The sequence below is a fragment of the Leptonychotes weddellii genome, chromosome 1 (assembly GCF_054177405.1).
Source record: "Leptonychotes weddellii isolate Sample4059 chromosome 1, ASM5417740v2, whole genome shotgun sequence".
In the NCBI taxonomy this organism is placed as follows: domain Eukaryota; kingdom Metazoa; phylum Chordata; class Mammalia; order Carnivora; family Phocidae; genus Leptonychotes; species Leptonychotes weddellii.
In genome coordinates, this window is record NC_138369.1 from 90,356,876 (window position 1) to 90,382,977 (window position 26,102).

General features: G+C 43.6%; 1 protein-coding gene across 1 annotated transcript; it reads left to right on the forward strand.

Annotated features, from left to right (window-relative positions):
* Positions 1–88: 88 nt before the first annotated feature.
* TM4SF4 (transmembrane 4 L six family member 4) lies at positions 89–25,536 on the forward strand. The gene is made up of 5 exons (XM_081827516.1): positions 89–535; positions 1,247–1,336; positions 11,988–12,124; positions 20,646–20,835; positions 25,288–25,536. The coding sequence occupies exons 1-5, from the start codon at positions 362–364 to the stop codon at positions 25,303–25,305; spliced, it is 609 nt and encodes a 202-aa protein (XP_081683642.1). The 5' UTR covers positions 89–361; the 3' UTR covers positions 25,306–25,536.
* Positions 25,537–26,102: the final 566 nt, after the last annotated feature.

Below are 26,102 nucleotides of genomic sequence, written 5' to 3' on the forward strand. Positions count from 1 at the left end.
CCCTACGTTCGATTGCAACAATGTGAGTGTCTTGCCTGTGCTGGTGGATCATTAACAGAGGTTATTGGTCTCCATGGCAAAATCATTGCTCTGAACGTAATCTCATTTATGGAGTGCAAAAAAAAAGGACTTCAGGTCAGGGAGAATGTATAAATGTCCATCGCCATCAACGTTCTGCCACATTTGAGAAGCAGAAGCAACTCCAAGGACACAGCTCACAGGCTGATTTGGTTCTCGGCTCTAAAATACGGACTGACTTGGGGATAATTTCTAGGACACTCTGGCCGATAACCTTGAAGAGACCCTGTGAAGGCGACAGTGAGGGGCCTCTGATCGCAGACCTATATTATACTTCCCCAACATGTGCAGTGGGGGCTGTGCCAAGTGCCTGGGGGGCACCCTCATCCCCCTCGCCTTGTTTGGCTTTTTGGCTAACATCCTGTTATTTTTTCCTGGAGGAAAAGTGATAGACGACAACGACCACCTTTCTGATGAGGTCTGGTTTTTCGGAGGAATATTAGGAAACGGGGTGTTGGTGAGTAGGGAAGCCTTAAAACCCTCCCATTGATCTTTGCCGAATCCTTTTAAAATTGGGTACTTTTTGAACAAGATAATTTAGTTGCTAACAAGAGCCCAAGCTTTGCATGATGAAAAGTCAGTGCTTTAGTTCTTTTCCTTCTCCCTTAGGTCCTGACACGGACATGTCCACTAAATTTACGAAGTAATGAATTCCCAAGATTGGGCTGGCAGTTCTCATGGGTCAATTGAATTCCACCAACCAAGCTGAGGGCTACCTGGATTCTATATTCTAACAAGATAGTGCTGGGGACCGTAGATACACACTTTCTGGCAAACTGACTGAAAACCACCAAGAGAAGCAGGTGTCGGTGGATTCTTCTTCCACTCATTCATTAATGATCTATTTACCCCTCGTTTCCAGGAGAGTTTAGAGAGAGACTCACTTTTCCTAACTGAGGACAAGTTTCTTATTGCTGTCCTAACCCGCCAGGTAAATGGAAACTCAGGGTGTCAGATCTTGAAATCTGGCCTCACTGAACTGCAGTTAGGCCTTACGGACCCCACAGAGTCAGTCGTGCTTGGCTACTCGGGGGAGCTCTGGCAGTTCTCGCCATAGCCTTCAGCCCCCGAGTCCCACAGCGTGGACGTGGCTCCGCACGCAGCCAGGCAGGCGCAGGCTCTCCCTCCCCGCGTCAGCCCCGATCTGAGGTGCTTCTCTCGCTGGCAGATGATCTTCCCTGCGCTGGTGTTCTTGGGCCTGAAGAACAATGACTGCTGTGGGTGCTGTGGCAACGAGAGCTGCGGGAAGCGCTTCGCGGTAAGTACCCGGCGGCGCCGCCGCAGTGACTTCGGGTGCACTGGGCCCTTGTGCGGGGCACCGTGGGAATGGGGCCGAGTCACCATGCCCAGGCAGTCACCAGCTCTGGAGGCAGCTGGGGCATGGATAAATAGGGACGTCTTGCTGGTGCAAAGTAACAATAATAATAAAATTTAAACTACCATAGCCCTGATACTACAGGGTTGAGTATCAGTAGAGCTTTTGCAAACGGGCAGGGACGTCAGCGCTGGAAAACTGGAGCGGTGCCATGTAAAGGAGGCCGGCATGGAAGGCAGGGATGGGGGCTGCAGCTCTCCCTCTGTCACCGAGAGGCCTTGAGACCCTGGGCAAGTCATTTCCCTTCTCTGGCCCTGCGTTGTCTCCTCTGTAAAGGGAGTGGGGTGGGGGTGGGGGGCAGCATGACAGATGATACCAGCCCCTCCCCAAGAGTCCCCTAAATTCCCCATTCACCCCACTGCCGGCTGCACTGTCAAGGTGCCCAGATTTTGCCTCAGGACTTCCGTTTCTTGTTTCAAGCATCTTTTAGTAGGTGAGCTAGAGAGATTTGGCATCACCACGCCAGCCTGGGAAGTGGGGTCGGGTCGCATTTCTGCACCTGGGCAAGTCACTGTACTGCCCTCTGCCTCCCTTTTACTCATCTGTAAAATGAGGAAGTTGAATTAGATCAGAATTTCCCAAGTATGGGACAAGCTCTGCTGGCCCTCAGGTGTGCTGTATCTGTGAATAACATAGAAAGTCATTCCCTTGTCAATTCTCCTTCAATCCTTTTGATTTTATCAAAAGAAACTCAAATTTTGATGGAAATAAGTCTTTACCATCCCAAATCCCTCAAAATCTCCCTTTCTGACAAAGGGAGAACATGTTTCAGGCTCCAGGAACGCAAGCAACATTAACTAAAAATTCAATAGTACTGTATTATCTTTATTAATGATTCTAGCTCTCCACTCATAGTGGTGATATAAATGAATAAAATAGAGAGTTGACTTAAAGAAAAATATTAAGAGTTTGGGTACACTGATATGGCAAAAATGAAGAAGGCTGAACTGGAATTCCTGGCTGGCTGATAAATAAGGCTGGTTCTTGCTCTAAATTCCCCAAGGCTCAACTGTCCATCTAGGAGATTTGTGAAACTCAATGATGAATTATACAAGCTTACCTTAACTTCTAAAGGAAAAGGTGTAGCCATATGTTTTGAAATAGAATCATTTCTAACATTTCTTTCCCATTATTATTTGCTTATTTGTTCAATCAAAAAATATTTGTTCAATCAAAAAATATTTATTGAGCACCTATGAAGGGTTGAAGCTAGGGCACTGGGCATACAATTATAGTTTTTTATGTCCAAAGATCATTCAAAGAGAATGTTCTTACCTTCTTAACACCAGCATGAGTCCCAAGTAAGCACTGATCATTTTTTTTAGCATTGATTATTATAACATTTAAAAGCAAAGAGATGTAAAAATTAGCCACAATTTATTTGATATAGTTACGTAACATGTGTTTTATATATGGTATTTTTATATAATTAATTATAAAGGAAAGAAAGACATCTATAACTCATTTGCCCTTTGAAATATAATCCTGTTTTCTCCTTTTGGAGAATACGTTGAAGATGAGAATTTGAAAAAAAATTGGCAGTCAAGGAATTGGATGAAAAGGAAAATAAGTCATTGCCTAGAAATCTAACAGCTCGGGGGCGCTTGGGTGGCTCAGTTGGTTAAGCGTCTGCCTTCGCCTCAGGTCATGATCCCAGGGTCCTGGGATGGAGCCCCATGTCGGGCTCCCTACTCCATGGGGAGCCTGTTTCTCCCTCTCCCTCTGCCTGCTACCTCCCCCGCTTGTGCTTTCTCTCTCTCTGGTGCTGAATAGAAGGCTCAGAATTAAAACAAGGCGTTTTGTTTATTTTTTTTGTTTTTAGGTTTATACATAACCACAAGGAAAAGTGAAATCATATTCAAAGTATTGTACCTAACTTGTTTTTTAATTAGATTTAAGTGAAGTTCCAAGGAAAGGCAGAAAAGTCATGTTTTTTCTTTTTTTCTTTTTTTAAAGATTTTATTTATTTATTTGACAGAGAGAGACACAGCAAGAGAGGGAACACAAGCAGGGGGAGTGCGAGAGGGAGAAGCAGGCTTCCCGCGGAGCAGGGAGCTCGATGGAAATACCATCGGAGGACCCTGGGATCATGACCTAAGCCGAAGGCAGATGTTTAACGACTGAGCCACCCAGGCGCCCCAAGTCATGTTTTTTCAATCACAGTTGAATTCATAAAATCTGAAACATTTGGTCTGCCCAATTCGAGTTGTCTGTCTGGGCTCCTTAACCCCCCATGTAGGATGTGCCCTTGGCTTGGGTTGAGGATGACTCCTCCAAATGACTGGCTTTTGGGCACAGGGGTGGTACCCATCAAAGGACCAGCTCTGCCCGATGTAAGACAAGGCAAACAGCCATAGCCCCCCTGGACCAGGGACAGCCACCCTCTAGGAGGCCAGTGGAATTTCTTGGTTTGGGTTTGGTTCTTAATCAGCTGTCAACTTTTAAAAACAGAGAGATTTTACAGAAGTATTTAGATATCCTACTTCTTTTCCAAAAAATTAAAAATTGACCTGGGCCTGCATTTTGACACAACGATGGCCTGCAGTGGACACAGCTGAGTGCTTCATTTTGGGTCCCTGCCCTGTCCCTAAGGGCCGCTGAGCTCATGTTCCTGCTGCAGGGCTCTGTTTCCTTAACGGTCTGAGGCTCTGGAGCACTAAGGAATCATCATTTTTAAAGAAAGGAATCCACAAACATTTTGTCAGACAAAAAGGAAGAAGCTGCAGCATATTTCGATCAGTACTCTAATGCTGAAGATTCAGATTATTTTTCCAAAGGCTTGTGGCTTTCCCGTCCAGGTGTTTAAAGAACACTGGGCTTCTGTGGAACACTGTTTAGAAAATCCAGCTGGGTACAAATTCCTATGAGGCAGACACACACTAGGCCAAGGGCTGTGGGGCTATCTACATCCTGTCCCCGTCTCCACAACCTTGCTCTCATTTGTTTCCTGGCACCCCCCACCCTTCTTTGCTACACGTCTTTTGGGAATACTTTTCAGAAGTCAGCTGCATCATTCTCTTCCCTTTCCCTGGGTGTAAAACCAGGGCATAATGATCTATAGTAGAAGCAGGATATGGTGGTTGTAGAGATAAAGCAAGACAATGAGCTGGAAAAAATCTTGAGCTGAAACCGGTAGTTTCATGGTCAAACTAGAAGATGGAGGCCAGCTCTCCTCTGAGGTAGAGCAAGCCAGAAGCCTGCACTCTTTTAAATAAATTAAGCTACATAAGGGGCGCCTGGGTGGCTCAGTCAGTTAAACGTCTGCCTTCAGCTCAGGTCGTGATCCCGGAGTCTGGGGATCAAGTCCCGCATCAGAGGGGAGCCTGCTTCTCCCTCCCCCCACCGCTCATGCTTTCTCTCTCTCAAATAAATAAAATCTTAAAAAAAAAAAAATTAAGCTACATGAGAACTGAGAAAGGGGGCAAAAACTGTGAGATGAGAGAGACTTCTGAAATGGGCTTTGAAAACCCAAAGCTGGGTTTGTTTTGGGGTCTCAACCTCTTCCTCCTCTATAAGAGGTTCTCGTGGCCTCCTGGCAGTTTATCTGTGGCTGGTCAGGGTCTCAGGGCCCCTAATCCTTAAAAAAACAACAACAACAAACTCTCGGAGTCCATAGAATAGCTTAATTAATTTTATCCACTCATTCATGTTAAGTCTGTGCCTTAATAAGAGCCTTTTGAAGACCTTGGCCTTGACTCAAAGGAATTATCTAATAATAGAACTGAAGGTACCTTGATAAAGGAGTTATTAGGGACAGGCAGGCATTTCAGCATCCTTAAAGCATATCAGGTAGATAAAGGGGCACCCCACCCACAGGCAGGGCCAGATGGTTGACTGACCTGTTGCCAAGGAGGATCTTGTCACTTCTTAGTCTATTCAATGGAGAGTCAGCACTTCTTCCGTGCCCGGCTCACCAGTGCCCCCTAGGGACACTTCTGCAGTGAATACTTCCTGAGTGGCATTACCTCCTCATTCTTTGGAATGACAGCCAGTTTGAGGAGGATTCAAGAAAGATAGTTCTTTTGAAATAATAGATTATCTTGAGAGAAGAAATAAAATATGGAATCCTATTTCTTCACTAAATGTTTTTTATGTTTCAAAATCCTCTGCTATGAAATGGATAATGCACACATGTCCCTTCATGAGGACAGTCCAAGGGTGGGGGAAGATGATGCAAGCATTAGTGTACCCAGAAGGGGGGAGGAGCACTAAGTGGCTGGGTAGAGGACCTCTGTGAATGCTTGTTGAATGAGTGAAGCAAATGAACGCTCACGAGGGCTTTCAGGTGATTTCCAAACTTTATCAGGCCCAACTCTCTAACACTAACCCTTTGAGTTAGGCATTAAACTCCCTGTTTTGTAAATAAGGAAACTGAGGTTCATACAAGTTAAGTTTCTGATGGCCACAACCCCCCACCCCCACCCAGTCCTCTCCCCTTCGCAAGCCTGGCCAAGGCAGAAAATACAGAACATTAACATCCTGAGAGAAAAAGTGCTTCAGGTCATCTCTGTATATCTCAGAATAATTGTTAAGGAGGAACCTTCACGCCCATCAGAAATGTTTCCCCAACATGTTGCTCCTACCCAAGTCTCTAAAAGCTATGTCCCCAAGCCTCCCAGGTGTCTTCCCTTCCCAGGCCCCAGTGTCTCTGCCATCTGGTTCAGCCAACCTAGGCACACAGCTGACCAAGAACACACCGTGGCCAGTGGCAGAGCTGGGGTCCGATCCCACGTCCTCTGCCTCTAGAACCTGACAGAGAGGAAGGTTTTAAAGCTGACACATGGTGAATTCGAGGGCATTTTTATCTTCCTTTTCCAGGGAAGTATTTCCAGCATATACATAAACACATTTCTTTAGCAATGTGAACAGAACGTGTGTGCGGAGAGTCGGCCTGTTATTTTTCTGCCCAGTGTTATGTTCTCAGTATTTGTGGAAAGTAAGAGTGTGTGAGGATATGATAATAAAAATATTACAATATAATAATGACACTGACAGACTGCTTGTTAATGTCATGGGAAATTATCCAAAACTTAGAAGTAGGCAAAAGAAGTTTCTGGGTATCGGGGCGCCTGGGTGGCTCAGTTGGTTAAGCGTCTGCCTTCGGCTCAGGTCATGATCCCAGGGCCCTAGGATCGAGCTCCCACATCAGGCTCCCTGCTCAGCGGGGAGCCTGCTTCTCCCTCTCGCACTCCCCCTGCTTGTGTTCCCTCTCTCGCTGTGTCTCTCTCTGTCAAATAAATAAATAAAATCTTTAAAAAAAAAAAAAAAAGAAGTTTCTGGGTATCTTATCAGTGAAGTACTAGGCATTATCTAATAGCCTACCCCAACTGGGGGTTATCTGATCTTGTAGAGATGTGTACTTTGGATTCCCTGTTTACTATTGATTAGGCTATCTTACATATTACGATCTCCCTGAGCAGGTACTTATTTTTGAGCCTTATTTTACAGAAGAGGAAATGGAGGTCTTAGAAAGATTAACTTGCTGCGGTCATAAGGGAGGAACAAAGACTCAGACCCAGATGAGTCTGCCTGTAACCCGCACCCTTGACCACTACACAGTAGTGCCCCGTCTTTATTCATCTAGACCAGGGAAAGCACTACCATAGTACAAAAATGACACATTTCTGACTGTAAAGTCTGGCAACTCCTCTCTCTAGAGGTTATCTCTAGTCCCAATTTTGTGTCTCCTTCCAGAGATTTTCCAGCCTTTTGCCTGTTTACTTTAAATAACACCGATTTAGAGTGTCTACCCTCACATAGTCAACTTGGTCTCAATATTTTTTTTCCCAATTAATTAACATATAGTATATTATTAGTTTCAGAGGTTCAATAACTTTACTTTTAAATATTTTATTTATTTATTTGTCAGAGAGAGAGAGAGCACAAGCAGGAGAAGCGGCAGGCAGAGGGAGAAGTAGGCTCCCCGCTGAGCAGGGAGCCCGATGCGGGACTCGATCCGGGGACCCTGGGATCATGACCTGAGCTGAAGGCAGATGCTTAACCGACTGAGCCACCCAGGCGTCCCAACAACTTTACTTTTAACATGAAAAGTTTTTTATCATGAAACCCATGATAAAGTTATTACATAGTGGTTTTAAGACTGATAATATCTCTGAGTAGTGAATTTGATTATGTTTTAAGACTTCCGAATGTGAAATTACTTAAAGCAAAGTGACATAAAATATACTTTGCTTCATGTGGTTCGTCCATTCTGGAAAAGTTATGAAAAATCAGTTTGGGTTGTTTTCTTTATTTTAACATAAGGTATTTCAAATTTGGATACAAAATCAGAACATGCCACCTGTAGCTTTCTGAAGTTGTAACCTGATGCCATGTTTCCTTCAGATAGTTTTATAAAGAAATAAAACATTATTGATTCAATTGAGAGTCACTGTGTTCCTCTCTTCTATCATATTTCCCTCCTCCCTGAGAGTAACCATAATCATAAATTCAGTGTAGACTATATCCATGCATTTTTTTTAAACTTTTACCACCAAAAATCAGCTTTTCAAATATTCTAGACTATGCTGTCCAGTATGGTGTAGCCACTGTTCACATGTGGCCTTTAAGCAGTGGAATGTGGCTAACCTAAATTAAGGTGTACCATAAGTAAAAAATACACACCAGATTTCAAAGAATTAGTACAAAAAATGGAAGCTATCTCATTAGTAATTTTTATACTGATTAGATATTGATACAATTTTTGAATATGTTGAGTTAAAGAAAATATATTAACATTAATCTCAGTGTTTTTGGTTTGGGGGGTTTTGTTTGTTTTTGTTTTTCCTTTATAAATGATAGTTACTGGAAAGTGTTAAATTACATATATGGCTGTCGTTAAAATTCCATGGGACAGTACTGATCTAGAGGGCCTTATAATGGAAGCTCCTCATAAAGGGCATATCATCTAATTGATATTTTATGTTAACCTGGTTTTTCATTTACTCAGACTTGCCTAACACTAAGAATGTGTGCATTTGTACTCACTTTCTGTATCTTTAAATATTTGCCTGCTAAAATGTTCCAGGAGTGATATCTAAAATCCTTTACTCAGCTTACACAGCAGGAATAGCATGAGTCCGATTTCTCCTCTCCCTACCAGTCAGCAGATGTTGAAATCCTGGGTTGTTTTAGCTGAGGGGACCTTCTAGAGCTGCCCTCCCGCCTTCTTCTGTTTACCACAGGAAGCTGAGGCCAGAGAGGTGGGGGCCTCCATAATGCTGAGGGCTAGAACACGGGTCTCTTCAGACTTCCAAACTGTCTTCCTGGAAATGCAACCTTTCTTTTTTATTACAGCAATTTTAGATACTCTTGTATTCTTAGTCAGTAGTTTAGTGATTCCTGACTAAGAGCCCGGAGTGTAAGTCTTCAGTTGCAGTACTAGAATATTCTGGCCATTCCTAGAGTGGTATCGGCTGTGACTAACTGAACAGCGATTTGATTGGAGCATGGAGGAAGCTCAGAGACAGAGAACCAGGCAGATAAACTGTCACTAAGAATTAGATCAACATTTCCCAAAGTGTGTTCTTGCAAGAACTCATGGAAAAGAAGGTATCGATTCCAATGAGACTGGAAAACTCTGCAAATCACCATATAAACCCAAACATAAGGCGAAACTGAATATAGAACTATCTCCTATTTTCCCATTAAGAAGTTTCAAAAAAAAAAAAAACCTCTTTGACTGACATTAATATACAAACTTTGAATGACATACACATATTTTAATCACATTCTATAAAATTTTAATACATTGATTTTGAAATAAGACTTTTCCCCCACTCATTAAGTTTTAAATCTATTCATGTTTTTTTGACATCAATGTTAAATATTTCCCATAGTTCACCTTCTCTTCCCTTCCATTAAGTTTGGATACAACATTTTTGTATCCAGGTATGATGCTGTCAGTGGAAATTTCACTTAGTCACAAATACCAATTCACGAAAGACAAAGGCAGTATTTGAACACTTCTCTTGCAATTATAAGTAATGATCCCCACAATTGTAAACACTAGGTATGCTCATTCAGAATGCCCTTTAAAAGGTTTGTTAACTATAACATTTAGAACTAGAAATGATGAGGTCAACCTTCCTAGAAAAATTAATACATCTGTGTTCAGAAAACTTTTTTAAACAATTCTGTCAGCTAACATTAGTTGGGTTGTTTCTGACTAATGTCCTCCCCCTGCAGTACTCAGTTGTTCAAAATAAAGTGTTGGAGGAAGTACCCTATTTCCTGGTAGATAAAATAAGGACTCAGCTCTAAGGCAATTCCCTCACTTTTCAGGGGTGATCTGAGAGCTAATAAGTTTGTGTATATTCCAGAATACATAGTGAATCCTCTTCTTGGAGGCTCACAGACTTTAGCACGTCACAAAGATATTTAGGAGTAAAATAGGAATGAAACACATTTAACTTGATATAACCCAGCAATTTCCAAAGTCATTCAACTAGACATCCTTTGGAAAAGATAGTGCCTGTTCTAACATGATAAATTGACCAACATTTTCATTTACTTCTGACCTAGATTATATTCACAAATGTTCCTAATGGTGAGAATGGACTAGAAACAAAAATTAAGGGGAAAATTTAAATAATGAGTAACATGAAACCATCGTCTTTGTAAACATCCAGCAAGTAGTTATTCAGTGCCTTAGAAAAGGTAGGAAGAAAAAAAACCAGATAGCTGGTGGTAGGTAGAGCAATGTCCTATCTATCTTCAAATAACTTGTTGTCCATGACTGCAAGGAGCTTATGCTCTGGTTCAGGGGAAGACAGACATAAAAGGCTATACATGAATGTGCTGAGGGCGTTGTGCTGTGTTAGAAGTTCATACAGTCCAGAGTACTGGGGTAAGAGATGAAAGAAGGGTCGGTCAGTTTGCCATAGGAAGTCAGACAAGGCTTCGTGAGGCACATGGGGCAGAGCTCAGCCTTGGAAATTTGCACCAAAAATACATTAATATACGATATGAAAACAAATAGAGGCTACAGTGGAACTCCATTATTACATAGATTCCAACTGTCCAGGTAGTATCCAGTCCTCTCCACCCCAAGCCCACCCTCTCCCCACCCCTTGCCCAAATATATTCTGTGATAAGATTGTTAGTAATACACGGAAGCGGGGGGGGGGGGGGGGGGGGGGGTGCGGGGGCGGAGGAAAGTACCTGCCATTTAACTTAGGTTATCACATCTAATTTTCACAACTGACCTTTGGGCAGGCTTTATCATGTCCATTTTATAGATAAGAAAACTAGGATTCTGAGGACGCATCCCTTATGCAGAGTCATCACACAAAGATAAGCTGCAAAGCTGTGATTGGAGCCTGGGCCTGCCAACGTTTAAACTTTTGTGCTTTGCACTATACCATCATGTGACCAATGTAAGAGAGGTGGTCATCTTCCACCTCCATTTCCAAAATTATTAATGTTTCCATGCTACTCTCTAATGACTATTTAGACTGGACATGGCATTTCTGAGCCTGATTGTTTTCATCTATAGGAGGGAGTTAGCCTTGATGGGCTTTAGGATTTTTCCTGCCTTTCATATTCTATAATTCTATTTTGCTTTTATAATTACAAAAAGAAAGAAGCTAGTGCCATCTATGTCTTACTAATTAATCCCTGTCGTATAAAAATATTTAAAAGAACTTTAATTTGGGGGCTTGTTTAACCCAAAGAAGAGAAAACGTTCAGAGGGTAGAAGGAGTGGAGAGATGTAACATATAAAATATGTGTATATGAAATATAAAATATCTTCAGCTATTTTAAAGGCTGCTACCACATGGAAGAGAAGTTGGGCTTAATCTCTTTGACCTTGAGAAATGGAACTGGGACCAGTAGGAGAATTCCAGGACCTCTGCTCTTTCTCATGAGCGGAACCTGCCAGCCACATAGGACCCTGCCGTGGCTTAGCTTAAGCGAGATGACTAGACCAGATAACTTTTAAGATCATTTCCAATAAATGAATGAAATCTTTTTTTTAAAAGAGTTTATTTTATTTGACAGAGACACAGCGAGAGAGGGAACACAAGCAGGGGGAGTGGGAGAGGGAGAAGCAGGCTTCCCGCGGAGCAGGGAGCCCGATGCGGGGCTCGATCCCAGGACCCCGGGATCATGACCTGAGCTGAAGGCAGACGCTTAACGACTGAGCCACCCAGGCGCCCAAATAAATAAAATCTTAAAAAAAAAAAAATCTGTTTAAATAGGCTGGTCTTTCATTTTATCGCTGAGAAGGAGGGAGAATAGGAGGAGAGTCTTTTCTTAACAAGGTTTAAAAACCATGGTTCAAAGGGATCAACCAGTTACTAGCACTGCAGTCATCAATGAATAAGTAAGAAAAGATACGGGGATGCGGGAGAAGAAGGAGACACAAGATACCAAATTTCCTTCTGGGAGACCCCACAGGCCCCACCTACTGTGAAGACTGGCTCTTACCCCCAAACTTCCCTGGAGTCCCCATGTTCAACAAGAGCCGGTGAGGTGTGCTGGGGGTAACCTCGGGAACACTTAAGAACCTATCTCTCTCCTTCTCTTTCAGATGTTCACCTCCACAATATTTGCTGTGATTGGATTCTTGGGTGCTGGATATTCATTTGTCACCTCGGCCATCTCAATCAACAGGGGTCCTAAGTGTCTCATGGACAATAGCACGTGGGGCTACCCCTTCCAGGAAGGGTAAGGTACATCCTGCAATGCCCCATGTCCCCACAAGGGGCATGGGCAGGTAAATGGCCCAAGGGGGATCCTGCACAGGTCCTGTCACCTTCATTTGAAAAGTCTCAGGTGCATTGCTTCTCTGAGGCAGAACTGGAGTGTGGGTGGAGTGAAGTTGCCCAAGATCTCACTTCTAATTGTGTTTTTGACAGACACCAGGAGAAATAACAAGAGAAGGTGTTTCAGCTGGCCTGGGAGAAGGAGATTTGCTGTCCCGTTACGGACACCCAAACATTTATGAGCAGCAACACAAGGCAACTAAAAATATTAGTAAACAGAAAGTGGTGGCATCCATTAAAAATCTTAGGATAGAAAACGAGAATGACTACTCAGTAAGAGAGCTCAAAGGCTTTCACTAATACCCCAAATGCTCTATGACTAAACAATCTTTTTTTTTTAAGTTTGATAGCATTTTTTTTATTTTATTGTGCTATGTTAATCTTTCAAGGTGAGCATTTATGGAAAATGACATTGAAGATACTGTAGATTCTTCATGAGAGTTAATGTCAATAGAACTCATTAAAATAACACTTCGTATTTTCATGGAACTTTGTAGTTGATAAAGAACTTCTTTCCCCACGAATTTATAATTTAATCCCCACAGCAACCCCAAGAGGTCATTACTCCCTGCCAAGGCAAGCTTACTAAGTTCAGCTTGCTCAAACTTACATGGCTAGGTGAGGCCAGAGGCAGGGCTCAAACTCCTGTCTTCTGACTTTGAGGTCTAGTCTTTCTGCATTACACACCCTTCTGCCCACAGACTGCACCATCCAACGCAGTAGCCAGTAGTCGGATGAACCTGTTCAAACTTAAATTCATTTACATGAAATAAAGTTAGAAATTCCGCAATCACACTAGCCAAATTTCAAGTACCAGCAGCTACATGTGTCTAGCGGCAACTGCATTGACACTCACAGATACAGGACATTTCCGTCATCACGGACGGTCTATGAGGCAGAGCTGCACCAGCCTCCGACCTCCGGGAGGGCTTGGGACAATTTCTGTTTTGTTCACCGCTGCCTGGCACAGTGACTGACACGCTGAGGTGGCCAGGAAACACGGTTGTGGGGTCCTCCTTCACGGGGAGGATGGGTCCGTGCCTAAAGAAATCGGAACACCGATTTATTAACTCTATGTATTAATTTACAGTGAGAGTCTAAAGAACCTCAAGAGCAGGCTTCCGACAGGGAGCTGGAGGGCACTGGTTCTGTGATGATACGGGTGACAAGGGTTTCACGTAAGAGAGCATCCCTACCGTACTCTAGAGCTAAACAGGGGTGCAGGCCTCTATTATCCTCATCACATGCAAGGATTCCCAAAGGTATTGATCATATTGTGGAAAAGCCCCCTTTTCTGGCAGGGGACTGTTGGAAATGTCCAACGGCCGTGGGGTTGGCCTGCATGAGCATAGAAATTGGACACCAGACTCATTTCTTGAGGTTCCTCCCCTGCTCACTCTCTCCCTCCGTAGGGGTGTATTTATGAAATTCCAGATTGTCTCCTTTCAAGGCCCCCTCTCCTCTTATCTCCATCCACAGCCTCAGTGCCGTATTAAACATGCTTTTCTATTTATTGTTATGTGAATGACGAACGGAAAATCAATTAGAATAAGTCTATGTCCAAAACAAAGGAGGGAGAAAGGAAACACAGCACTGGGCCTACAGCCCTACAGTACCACCCCAAGGCAGCACGATGGCCTTAGGCCCTCACACCCTCCTTGGGCACAGCCGCTCCCTGCTTGGGAGGGAATGGGACAGATGCCCAAGGTCAGGAGAATGACAGCGGGTCTGTGGGCCACTGCAGGAAATGCCAGTGTGGGGGAAGGACAGGAAAGTACTTTTCAAAGTCCTCTTTCCTGCTGGTGAAGCAAGTTTTCATGCACATCCCTGCCATCTATTGCACGTTACTCTGTGATGGATGCTTTCCTGTATGTTACCGTGTCTTCTCCTCCCAACTGACCCGCTCATGAACTGGTACCAGATCGATGAGGTTTAATAATAAAAATGGAGTAGAGTCGACGTGGCAGGCAAGCTGGGGCATTTCAGAATTCTCCACCCTCCTCTGTGCACGGCAGGGCTTTGATAATTACCTGAGAGGAGACAGGTTTGCATACCACGAGGTCTGCATTGAGGCTTCAAACTGTAATGTGATTAAATATCACTGGGTAGGGGTTTATTACAAAGCCATGGATACCACACTTCCCAGGTGATTTATAGGATATTTAAGAGACTATCCACGGTTGGGTTTTTTATCCTCATGCCCTGACTTTGGAATTTAATCCCACAGAAGTTGCACATCCTCCCTCTGTACAAGGCTGGAAATAAGCCACGATTGGCAGGAAGGGCTTTCGGGGGGGGGGGGGCTGTCTAGGTGGAGCGTGTCACACTGCATTCTCTCTGCCACCTGGCAGGCTTTCTTCAGCATTCCATTGTCTCCTACATCCTGTGTCCTATCTTCTGAGGCCAGAACTCACATCCTTTTACGACCTTATCTCCCACGCCAGCTCCAAACCTTCCCTCGGCCTGCAGGGGCTCATCCTGAGCTTCTTATGACAATAACTGAACCTCTGTCACTGGGTGTTTTTTGGTTAACAAAGTGCTTTCGCCCACATGTTTCATTCGATCCTTACAAAAAGCCTGGGGGATTAACTCTCCTTCAGAGGGAAGATAGCTGAGCCCAGAGAGGACAAGAGGCTTGCCCGGAGATAGGCTGTTCCTTAATGACGGAAGCTCAACTCCAATCTTTCTGCGTCCAAGTGACACTGTCTTTTCTAGAACACAAGGGATATTGATTTGCACTATCTGCTTTATAGATTCCACGTAGCATAGTTCAGGGGCCTCTGCCTCCGTGGCTACTTCTTATCCAGGGGATTCCAGGGCATGAGCACTGTAGCAGTTGCTATTATAGCTGCAGACCTGACACACATGCACAGTTACCAGTGAGGAGCACGGATTAATCATGTTGGGGCTGCAACGAAAGGACCCAGGACAGCTGTCACTCTTTCCTCATCACCAAAGGGCAGTGGCAGCCACTACAACTCCTACCTTCCCTTCTTCCTTCCTTCCTTCCTTTTCTTTCTCTTTCTTTCTTTTTCCTTCCTTCCTTCTTTTCCTTTCCTTTCCTTTCTTTCCTTTCCTCTCTCTTTCTTTCTTTGTTTTCTCTCTCCTCCTCCCCCACTTCCCCCTCCTCCTTCTCCTTCTCCATGTTTAGGGGCTAAGTGGTTTTGCATGCATTACCTCACTTAGGCTTCCTAATAAATCTGAGGAGAATTCTTATACCTGGAGTAGAAAAAATGAAATTCAAAAAGGTTAATCGGCCCAGGGCTCCATAGCTAGTCATCAGTGGAAGGAGAATTTAAAAAGCAAACAAATACTTGGCCAGTATGCTACTTTGTGCTGAGGGGTATCCCAGACATGGAGCAGGGAAGGAGAGACATGTGGCCCCTGCCCCAGTGAGCACAGGGCTAGTTAGGGGGCCCACACCGGCCAGACCCTCACAGTGCAGAGAGGGATGAAATGCAGGAGTGCGAGGGAAACTTTTCTGAGGAGGTGATAAGGGCTGGTTTGGAGAGATGAGCAAAGGTGTGCCTTAAGAGAAGGAGGAGAAGCACATTTCAGGCAGAGAGAAGAGCAGGTCCTAAGACAATCACGGGACAGGCCGACATGCTCAGAGACTGTCCCATCACTGTGAGTCTGAAGCTCAGGCTGAATGTGGTGGAGAGCAACAGAAGGGGACACCACATGGGGGTGCAATGGACAGGCAGGCCAGAACTTTGGGACCTCAGGGACCAGCAGAGGACTTCAAGCAGGACATGCCACCACCACTTGGGATTTCCAGGACGATCGTGATGACAGTGATATGGAGGATGAACAAGGGCCCAGTACCAAAGAGAGAAAAGTAGGAGGTTGGAGTAGTAATCCAGATAAGATTATAAACACCTGCAAGGCAGTGGAATTGGGGCTCAAAAGAAGGACGTAGATTTCAGAGACCATCTGAGATGAAATCATCAGGATGAAGTATGAGGAGACAGGGCAGAGGGTTATTAAGGTGGACTCAGATTTCCAACCTGGGGCACAAAATTCAGGACTCTTCAATGCCATGCCATAGAATGTAGCCTGTTTTTTTGTTTTTGTTTTTTTTTCCTTCAGAAATGTTTGTTAGCAATCATATTAAAAGAGCAAAGACAGTTAACTTTTTCTGTCATGAGAACCATACTCGAGAAGCATTCTAGAAGGAAAAAGAAACCTAGGACATTTTGAGATACACCCTCCTGGCTTCCTTTGATGTAGGACCTCCTCCCATCCAAGGTCTTCCTTTCTGAGACAATTGGCTCCCTCTACCTTGACCCTGAGCTGCTGATAGGGAAGCAGCTCGCACAGGGCATGGGGGCAACTACAGGAGAGAGGGCCAGAGGAAAGGCCAAGGACGGGTAGCAGTGGGGGAGGGACAAGGGACATGGCCAAGGACAGTACTCCCCCGTCGGGCTGCAACGCTCCCTGCTCCCCAGGGAAGGTGAGGTGAGGCGAGCTCTCTCACACCAAAACATGGAAGTGAATACAATAAATGTTCAGCCTGGACTTTCAGTTGAGACCATCTGCATTTGTACTTCAAAGATTACTCATCAGCAAGGAACTCCCTGAGCTGCTCTTGAACACATACCCTAGAGCCAAAAGCCACACAATGTTCCGTGGAGCAGGCAACACTCAGGGATGTTAAAGCAGCTTTGCCCTTGGTCTGTCTGGACTTGGGGACCAGTCCCACCTCTGCCGCATACCAGTGGTGTGATCTTTGGCAATCCATGAATCTTCTCAGCTCTTACTCGGTTGAGGGTTGGGGATGGGTGGGGGTAACAGCAAGCTCTACTTCACAGGTGCAGGCAAGAATGAAATAACCTGATGTCCAGAAAGCACTTGGCACAATTACTGCCACTTGCTGTTTGCTAAACATTCAGCCTTATTATTCATTTTCATGAATAGAACTCATGACTGTGAACAGAATTCATTATTATGCATTAGAACTTCCTAAAATGTTATGCTTTTATAATGATTTTGTGCTTTAATTTCTAACCAGCCACATGAAGGTGCAAAGAGAATATTCTCTTTACCATGGTATAGGTAAATCTTAATTGACATGCTATGATAAATATATTGTGTAAATCAAATTTCACAAATAAATCATACTGCAAATATACCGAAGGGATGTAATTACTCAAGCAGAGGGGGTTTGTGTAATGATGAAGAACATTGGCTGTGGAGTCAGACAGCCCAAGATCAAATCCCGGCACCTCCCTTTACTAGACCCAGGTTCTTAATCTGTGTATGTTCATTCATTCAGTGAATATTTCATGAAGGCTACTCTATGCCCGGCACTGTTCCAGTAAAATAGCCTCTCCTTGCGGGACTGGGGAAGATGCTGTGGAGCAGCTAGCCCAGGGCCCAGCACATGGGCAGGACCAGGACACGACAGCTGCTGGTGGTGACGGACGACTCCCTGTGCTAGAGCCAGGGGCAGACTTAGGAGACATGGTCTCTGCTCCTGTGGGTGTACGGTCCTGGAAAGAAGACAGGCACACGGACAGACAGTGGCAGCGCAGGGTCTTGGGGGTTCTCTGCTCCAGAGGGACACGGAGTGCTGAGAAGCGCAGGAGGGCTACCAAAGCCAGCGAAGGGCAGGAAGAGCATCAGGGAGTCTGTTCTGGAGGCCGTGGCCGCTGAATAAGCCAGGCAGAGCACACCGCTGAATAAGCCAGGCAGAGAACACCCGGCAACGCACTTGGGCTCCCCGTTCCTTCCATCCACTACCTTTGTTGCTCGCAAGAAGTGAGTTTCAGGAAATCCATCGCTTTCTATCAGGATGTGGATGGGATTGCTGCAGCTCAGGTGGAAATGCCCTTCCCAATAATGAGATGCTTGAAAACTCCAGTTAAGTGGCTTTAAACTGCCTCGGCTCTCCTTGCTACACAGAATGCAGAAACATGATTAGCAACTGGGGCCATGAAAAATTAGGGCCCCCTCTCTCCTGGGGTTGGAGAGTTGCACCCAGCAGTCATTGCCAGCATCTCAGAGACTCGAAGCCTGAGAGTCTGGGAGGAGAGTAGAAGGGTCTGGAATGGGTATTCGCGGTGGTTTGTGAGCGGGGAGGCAGCAGCAGGGGTGGGACTGAGAGGATTTCTCCAGGTACCCAAACTCAACCCTTGCTTTCAAGAGCCCCCATGAGCGTTTTGCCAATCTCACCGCCAGGAGGCACTGTCGTCCCATCTCTGCAGAGACTCTTGCCGAGGGAAAGAACTGGGCATTGCCAAGTACTTCTTAGAATCTCTGCTTTATAGAATGTGCCTGGAAATTATTGTGCCTTTATGACTGTCTATAATCAAGTTGGAAAATTGTAAAGACAGAAAGGGCTACATAGAAACATGCAGAACAGAAAGATGAGTTTTTAAAAATAATTAAGTAATTAAAAAAGGAAGTTTTATACAACAATACATAAGGTGTATTGTCTTCATGAGTCTTCACAATTGTGAGGTTGTTCTCAGCCCATTTTATAAACGAAGAACTGATGCTAAGTGTGGGGGGTAAGACTTGTATGAGGAATACACAGCTAGTAAGAAGAATGCTTCAAACCCAGGCCCAACTGAATCCAAAATACCAGCTCGTTCCTTTAGACCACACTGCTCAGATTAAGTAAAATAATAACAATACTAGTGTTTATTGAGCACTTACTACATGCTAGGCGCTGTTCTAAGCACTTCACTAGTATTAATTCATGTAATTGTCACAGCAATCCTATGATTTGATGTTATTCCCACTTTACAGTAAGTATGCAAGTCCCACAGCTATGGAATTATGGAAAAGGTAAATCAATGCTACAAACAATGCAATGGCTAATTTTGAAATCAGGAATAAAGTGCCCCTGCTTTCTTTTATTCCTTCTGCTCTATTAAACTCCAGGGTATCTTCCATCATTCCAAAGATTTTTGAAAATCTTAATACAGAATGTATTTAAAATGAGTACTGATGGGCGCCTGGGTGGCTCAGTCAGTTAAGCGACTGCCTTCGGCTCAGGTCATGATCCTGGAGTCCCGGGATCGAGTCCCGCATCGGGCTCCCTGCTCGGCGGGGAGTCTGCTTCTCCCTCTGACCCTCCTCCCTCTCATGCTCTCTGTCTCTCATTCTCTCTCTCTCAAATAAATAAATCTTTAAAAAAAATAAAAAATAAAAAAATAAAATGAGTACTGATGCCCTGGAGAATTTGTCAGAAAGGGGAGTCATCAAAAAGATCTGGAAACAATAAGGGAGATGTTAATTTAGTAGCCAGATGGAGTTTCCCACTGAGCCCTTGAAAGGATTGAGGATACATAAAGGAAGAGGGAGAGACCAGTTTGTAGCTCTAAGAATGTAAGAAATTATAATAATCCACAACATTTACCTACTTTACTCTTGTTTTTGTCTTAAAGATAATATACTTCATATTTCTCCTTCAAGATACAATGCCCCTTATATTGTAGTGAACTCCTAATATATATATATATATTACAAATACATTGCAGTTTCTCCTATTTCAAAGTTTTATAAACTATGTATTAAGGCAGCAGATGATTTCTTCCTTTTTTAAGGAAGGAATTAAGGAATTTTAAGGTAGTAACTAAATCTTTGCATGTTAACAAAAATACAGTTGAGTCAAATTCACAATTTGGCTAGAACTGGGCCTTTAAAAACTAAGCTATGTGACACAACTGTACTTTACATGGCTTCAGAGGGCCACTACACTTGACAGAAAATTTGTCAGAAGTCCAAATGGTCCCTAACAATAGGGAAGATAATGGCCATGAACAGTGGTGAGAGTCCGCTCCTGCAGCGTCTTCATTTTCCTGGCCCCATAGTAGATACTGGATTCATCCATTCTTTTGGTCAGCTCACAAAAGTCGCTCTGTCACTTAGTAGCTGTGTGACCTAGGGGCAAGTCGCTTAACCTCTCTGTGCCTCTATGTCCTTACTTGTGATATGGAAGAAAAGAACCATAAGGTTTCTATAGGAAAAAATGAGTGGATATGTGTACAACGTTTAGAACAGGGTCTGGCTGGTACAGAGTACATACTTAATAAAAATGTTAGGTGTTGTTTTTAAAATTGTTATTACGGGACATTTTTCTGTTTTTAAGATTTTATTTATTTATTTGAGAGTGAGAATGAGAGAGAGAGAAAGAGCATGAGAGGGGGTAGGGTCAGAGGGAGAAGCAGACTCCCTGCTGAGCCCGGAGCCCGATGCGGGACCCAATCCTGGGACTCCGGGATCATGACCTGAGCCGAAGGCAGTCGCTTAACCAACTGAGCCACCCAGGCACCTATTATGGGATATTTTTCTCATGGAGCTTATGTTTGGGATGGAAAGTATTGTAAAAGGAAAATCATGACGGTGTCTTTCTAGCCCAGGGTACTGCATACATTTTACAAATGTCTCCTTTCTCAATTCCATGTCCCCGACAGGGATTACCTCAATAATGAGGGCTTATGGAGCAAGTGCCACGAGCCTGTCAACGTGGTGCCCTGGAATCTGACCCTCTTCTCCATCCTGCTGGTCGTAGGAGGGATCCAGATGCTTCTCTGTGTCATCCAGGTGGTCAACGGCCTCCTGGGGACCTTGTGTGGGGACTGTCAGTGTTGTGGCTGCTGTGGGGTAAGTTGAGGTCCTGGCGCTTTCTTCTCAACGTGCAGGAGGCCAGGGCAGGCCAGCAATGCTGATGGAGAGCAGGTGGGGAGGGTGGCAGCTGTAGAAACCCAGGCTGGAAAGGCCAGGCGGCCCTCTCTATCGGCTCAGGGGAGCGGAGACTTTGCGTGGCCAAGAACCCGGTTCTGCTCTCTGTGCGTGTTAATATACACAGGCTGAAGGTGACCAGACTTTTCAGTCTCACACACAGTTGACCACAGTCCTGGAGAAAGAGGACTCCAAATACATGTAGGCGTTTACAATAATATTTATTATTATTTATATGAAGATCCCCAGGAACTGGGCATTTGTCATAAGCACATATTGACAACAAATACACGTCATGGTCCAGCCTAAAATATTCTCACTATTCCCTAAGTAGATCTAGACAGTGGGTTAAAGTTGCCAAGAATTGGGCACCCGGGGGGCTCAATCAGTTAAGCATCGGCCTCTGGCTCAGGTCATGATCCCAGGGCCCTGGGATAGAGCCCTAAGTCCAGTCAGGCTCCCTGCTCAGCGGGGGGTCTGCTTCTCCCTCTCCCTCTGCCCCTCCGCCAGCTCATGTGCGTTTGCGCTCTCTCTCTCTCTCAAATAAATAAATATTTAAATAAATAAATAAAAATAAAGTTGCCAAGAAATATGTGAAACTCATGTCGGGGCATTGTCTTTTCCCTGGCAAAAACCTATATTTTGATGAGATTGCTGATATAGAAGAGAGAAATGGTTCTCAAGTAGGGGGGATAAAAGGAAATCACTGAGGATTTAGTCTCCAAATGTGATTGTAAATTATCAACAATATAGAAAACAAAAATAAACCTGTGGACAGTAAGACGGTGCAATTATTTCAAGTAGTGACCAAGCCAAATCAGGCAATTGTTCAAGCACCCATGGAAATATTTAAAAACACAAATTGGTGTATGAGGAAAAAACTAAACAGAACTTGAGAGTTCCATAAGAAAGAACTATGTAAATAAATATGAACTGTGGTCCATCTACTTAAGATAATATTATGCCCCAATTTTAAATGATTCAAATCATTTTCTCTAAATTTCTAACGAGCATTATATGTATATAGGTCAAAAACTCTGTGTCAGAAATATATAGAGGCATTCAGTTGGAAAACCTGTGTCCTGCCCTGCCTTCTATCCACCCAGTTCCCGCAGTTTCCACCTGATTTCTTCTATATCCTCTCAGAGTTATTTTGTTATCGTTTTTATTCCCCCTACCTTAAAAATATTTTAAAAACTATAATAATACTGAAAATGCTTATGGGATAGTGTTATTTTAAAAGAGCAAGACCAGGGGTGCCTGGCTGGCTCAGTTGGAAGAGCATGTGACTCTTTATCTCTGGGTTGTAGTTTCAAGCCCCACACTGGGTATAGAGATTACTTAAAAATAAAATCTTTCAAAAAAAGATAAAAATAAAAAGAGCAAGATACCAAAAAAAGTATATAGAATAAACATGTATGTACATAAGAAAAAACAAACGCTATGAGTTTTAAAAAGACCTAAAGGAAATCCAACTCAACTCAAATGATCAGTAAGAAGACTTTGACTTTTTTCCTTCCTTCTAGCTTATATTATTCAAAAAAAAAAGTTTAACAATCATAAGTTTTAAAATATACAAAATATAAATAAAAAGGTCCCCCAAATCAAGTGTAAAATGAGTATATAACAAGTAAGTTTCACTGACTATTGAATTTTTTGTTCTATAAATTTTCTTTTTTTCCCCCAAAGATTTATTTATTTTGGGGGGGGGCAGAGGGAGAGAGAATCTCAAGCAGACTCCATGCTGAGCACAGATGCCTGACATGGAGCTTGATCTCACGACCCTGAGATCACGACCTGAGCTGAAACCAAGAGTAGGACATTTAACCGACCATGCCATTCAGGCGACCCTGTGCTATAAATTTTCAATTCTATTGTGTTGTATTTAAATGTTTTGGTCTTTAAACACAAATGAGAAGGAAAGAAAACTACCAGTTAGCAATCCGTCAAAATTATTTTCAAGATAGCAGTTAAGAATATTGAGCATCTAAATCTTGTAATTCGTACAAAATGAATTCATGCTTGCTAAATCAGCTCATTTCAAATACTTTCATTATTTCCTTTTCTGCCTACACAGAAGAGAATCATATATTTAATTAGGAAGCAAATTTTCATTGCAAGATTTATGACAAATACAGCTGCCTTTTGAATAGAAGATAGTAGTTTATTCAATTTGAGGATTATCTATAAATTTTAAAACATACCCATAGGTGCCAGCACATAGAATCTTGTCAGTGAGTGTCATCTATACAGATACTGTAGTTTAGCAATTTTATTTTTTTATTTTTTTAAGATTTTATTTATTTAGAGAGAGAGAGCACAAGCAGGGGGAGCAGCAGAGGTAGAGGAAGAAGTAGACTCCATGCTGAGCAAGGAGCGCAATGCTGGGTTCGATCCCAGAACCCTGGGATCATGACCTGAGCCAAAGGCAGTTGCCTAACTGACTGAGCTACCCAGGCGCCCGTGTAGTTTAGCAATTTCTTTTTTTTTTTTTTAAGATTTTATTTATTTATTTGACAGAGGGAGACACAGCGAGAGAGGGACCACAAGCAGGGGGAGTGGGAGAGGGAGAAGCAGGCTTCCCGCGGAGCGGAGAGCCCGATGCGGGGCTCGATCCCAGGACCCTGGGATCATGACCTGAGCCGAAGGCAGACGCTTAACGACTGAGCCACCCAGGCGCCCCTAGTTTAGCAATTTCAATGAATAAATCACTTGATTGTCAGAAGACAGTAGAAGGACTCCACAGTTGTCCGTGCATGCGAACCGGAGAATGAGGACAAATGTACACCTCCTGAATTCCCCTCCCTCCCTCCCTTCCTCCCCCCTCCCTCCCCTCTTCCCTTCTACCCTCCCTCCCTCCCTTCTTCTCCAACTCTTTATTTAGAAAACTTCAAATCTACATAAAATTTAAAGGAACAGTACGATGAACACCTATATATTTTCACCTAGGATCCACAAACTGTTCACATCTGCTTGCTCTCTCTTTCTGAACCACTGGGAAGTAATGTGCAGATAATCATGAAACTTCACTACCAGATATTTCAGTGCCCACGAGAGCTGCATTTTTTAACAATCGGTCTGCTGAGGATTCCTTTCTTGTTGGCGGCTTGCCTCTCCTACAGCTGGTCAGCATCTCACCCCCCCCACCCCCCGCCGCCGAGGCACACTGTGGGGGGACTTGGGCTCGCAGCCTAGTTCCACAACCTCCTCGCTGAGTGACCCCAGCAAGCTTCCTCACTTCCCGAGTCTTAGTTACCCCGACCGCCTCTTGCAGACCTTTTCCAGAGAGTGTGAAGAGCTACCGCATTCAAGCAGAAAGTATTTACTGAGAGATTCCTGAGCCTGGCACAGGCCTTCCATGAGGTAATAGATGGAAACATGCCTTAGATACAAACTGTGAGACCTGGGTTGGGTGCCGGCTGTGCAGTCTTGGCCAAGTCTGTTGCACGCAACTGTTTCTTTGTCTGCAGAACGTGCTTGTTAAACCTACTTCCTGAGGTTGCTGCGTGTCTAACATGGGGTGATAAATATGCATGCATACCAACAGTTAGAAGGCTCAGCACATTGTACTGATTGTTATTTACTGATAGAAACATTGGTGAGGGGCGCCTGGGTGGCTCAGTTGGTTAAGCGACTGCCTTCAGCTCAGGTCATGATCCTGGAGTCCCTGGATCGAGTCCTGCATCGGGCTCCCTGCTCGGCAGGGAGTCTGCTTCTCCCTCTGGCCCTCCCCCCTCTCATGTGCTCGCTCTCATTCTCTCTCTCAAATAAATAAATAAAATCTTTAAAAAAAAAAAAAAGAAACATTGGTGAGGCAGCGGAGCGTCAAGGAGAGGAGCGAGGAGCACAGTCTCCGAGGTCAACCTCCCTGGGTTCAAATCCTCGCTCCTCTACTTATTAGGTGTGACTTTGTATACATCACTTGAGTTCTGTGCCTCTTATCAAAAAAATTTTTAATAATATATGATGTGGGGCACCTGGGTGGCTCAGTTGGTTAAGTGTCTGCCTTCAGCTCAGGTCATGATCCCAGCGTCCTGGGATCAAGTCTGCATCAGTGGAGAGTCTCCTTCTCCCTCTCCCTCTGCCCCTCCCCGCCCCGCTCATGCTGTCTCTCAAATAAATAAAAATCTTAAAAATAATAATAATAATAAATGATGCAAAATAAAATGAAGCCTATAACCTAAACACAGGTAAGTGATGGATGAAAGACCCGAAACAGTCAGAAAAGTATTGAAAATATTCAATAGGTAACCAATATGGGGCAGGAGTAATCAGGAAGAAGAGGGGTGATGGGGAGGGGGAAGGGAAGGAGAGAAGAAAGCAAAAAAAAAAAAAAAAAAGAACGATGTCATAATTAACTTTTCTACCTTCTAGGGAGACGGACCAGTTTAAATCTCCTTGATGAGCTGCTCTAACTCGACGGCATGTAGGACATTACATTAGACTTATTCTTATTAGAATTATATTATATTAGACTTATTCTTCCTGGGGTTGGCAGTTCCTATCTGCGTCCTAACTGACAAAGCTTTGGGAGAGCAGAGTTGTTCCTTCCACTTTCCAAGCAACTTAGCTCAACTCAGATTTTTATGCTATTTTCAAATAAAAAATTGTTCAGCCACTTAAGTTAGGTTTATATATCTTTCAGACTCGCTTCCTTCTAGAATTGAAGAACAGGTTCAAAGCAGAGTTATCATGATTTGTTTTGAGGGAAAAATGTGTCAGGTTACACACACTGCCATACTGCTTCTTTGTATATAGAGATGTTTATATCTTTGGAAGTTTTACATAACTCAACGGAGGAAAGCATATCAAAAATGAGAAACTAAGACCAGTTTTTGTTTTCAAGATTTATGAGAAAAAACAGAATGACTGATGTACCATAAATAATTTTATTTGGTGTTTTTGGCCTATTGCATTTGAATTACTTATGACTAGTCTTTTGAGCCTGCTTATGTTTGCAAAGGTGATATAATAAAGATTGTGTGTGTTTGGGAGGGAGGAGAAAAGACTGAATGACTTCCACACTTTTTTTCTTCTTCTCTACAAATGGCTTCTTTTGATGAAACAAAAAACAATGTTTTAGAAAAGTTGACTTCGGTGATAATTTTTGTCAGTGTATGACCAGGATTAAGGTAATAGGTATTATTAATTCTATGTGTTATATTAAGATATTAAGTTTGGTTTTATGA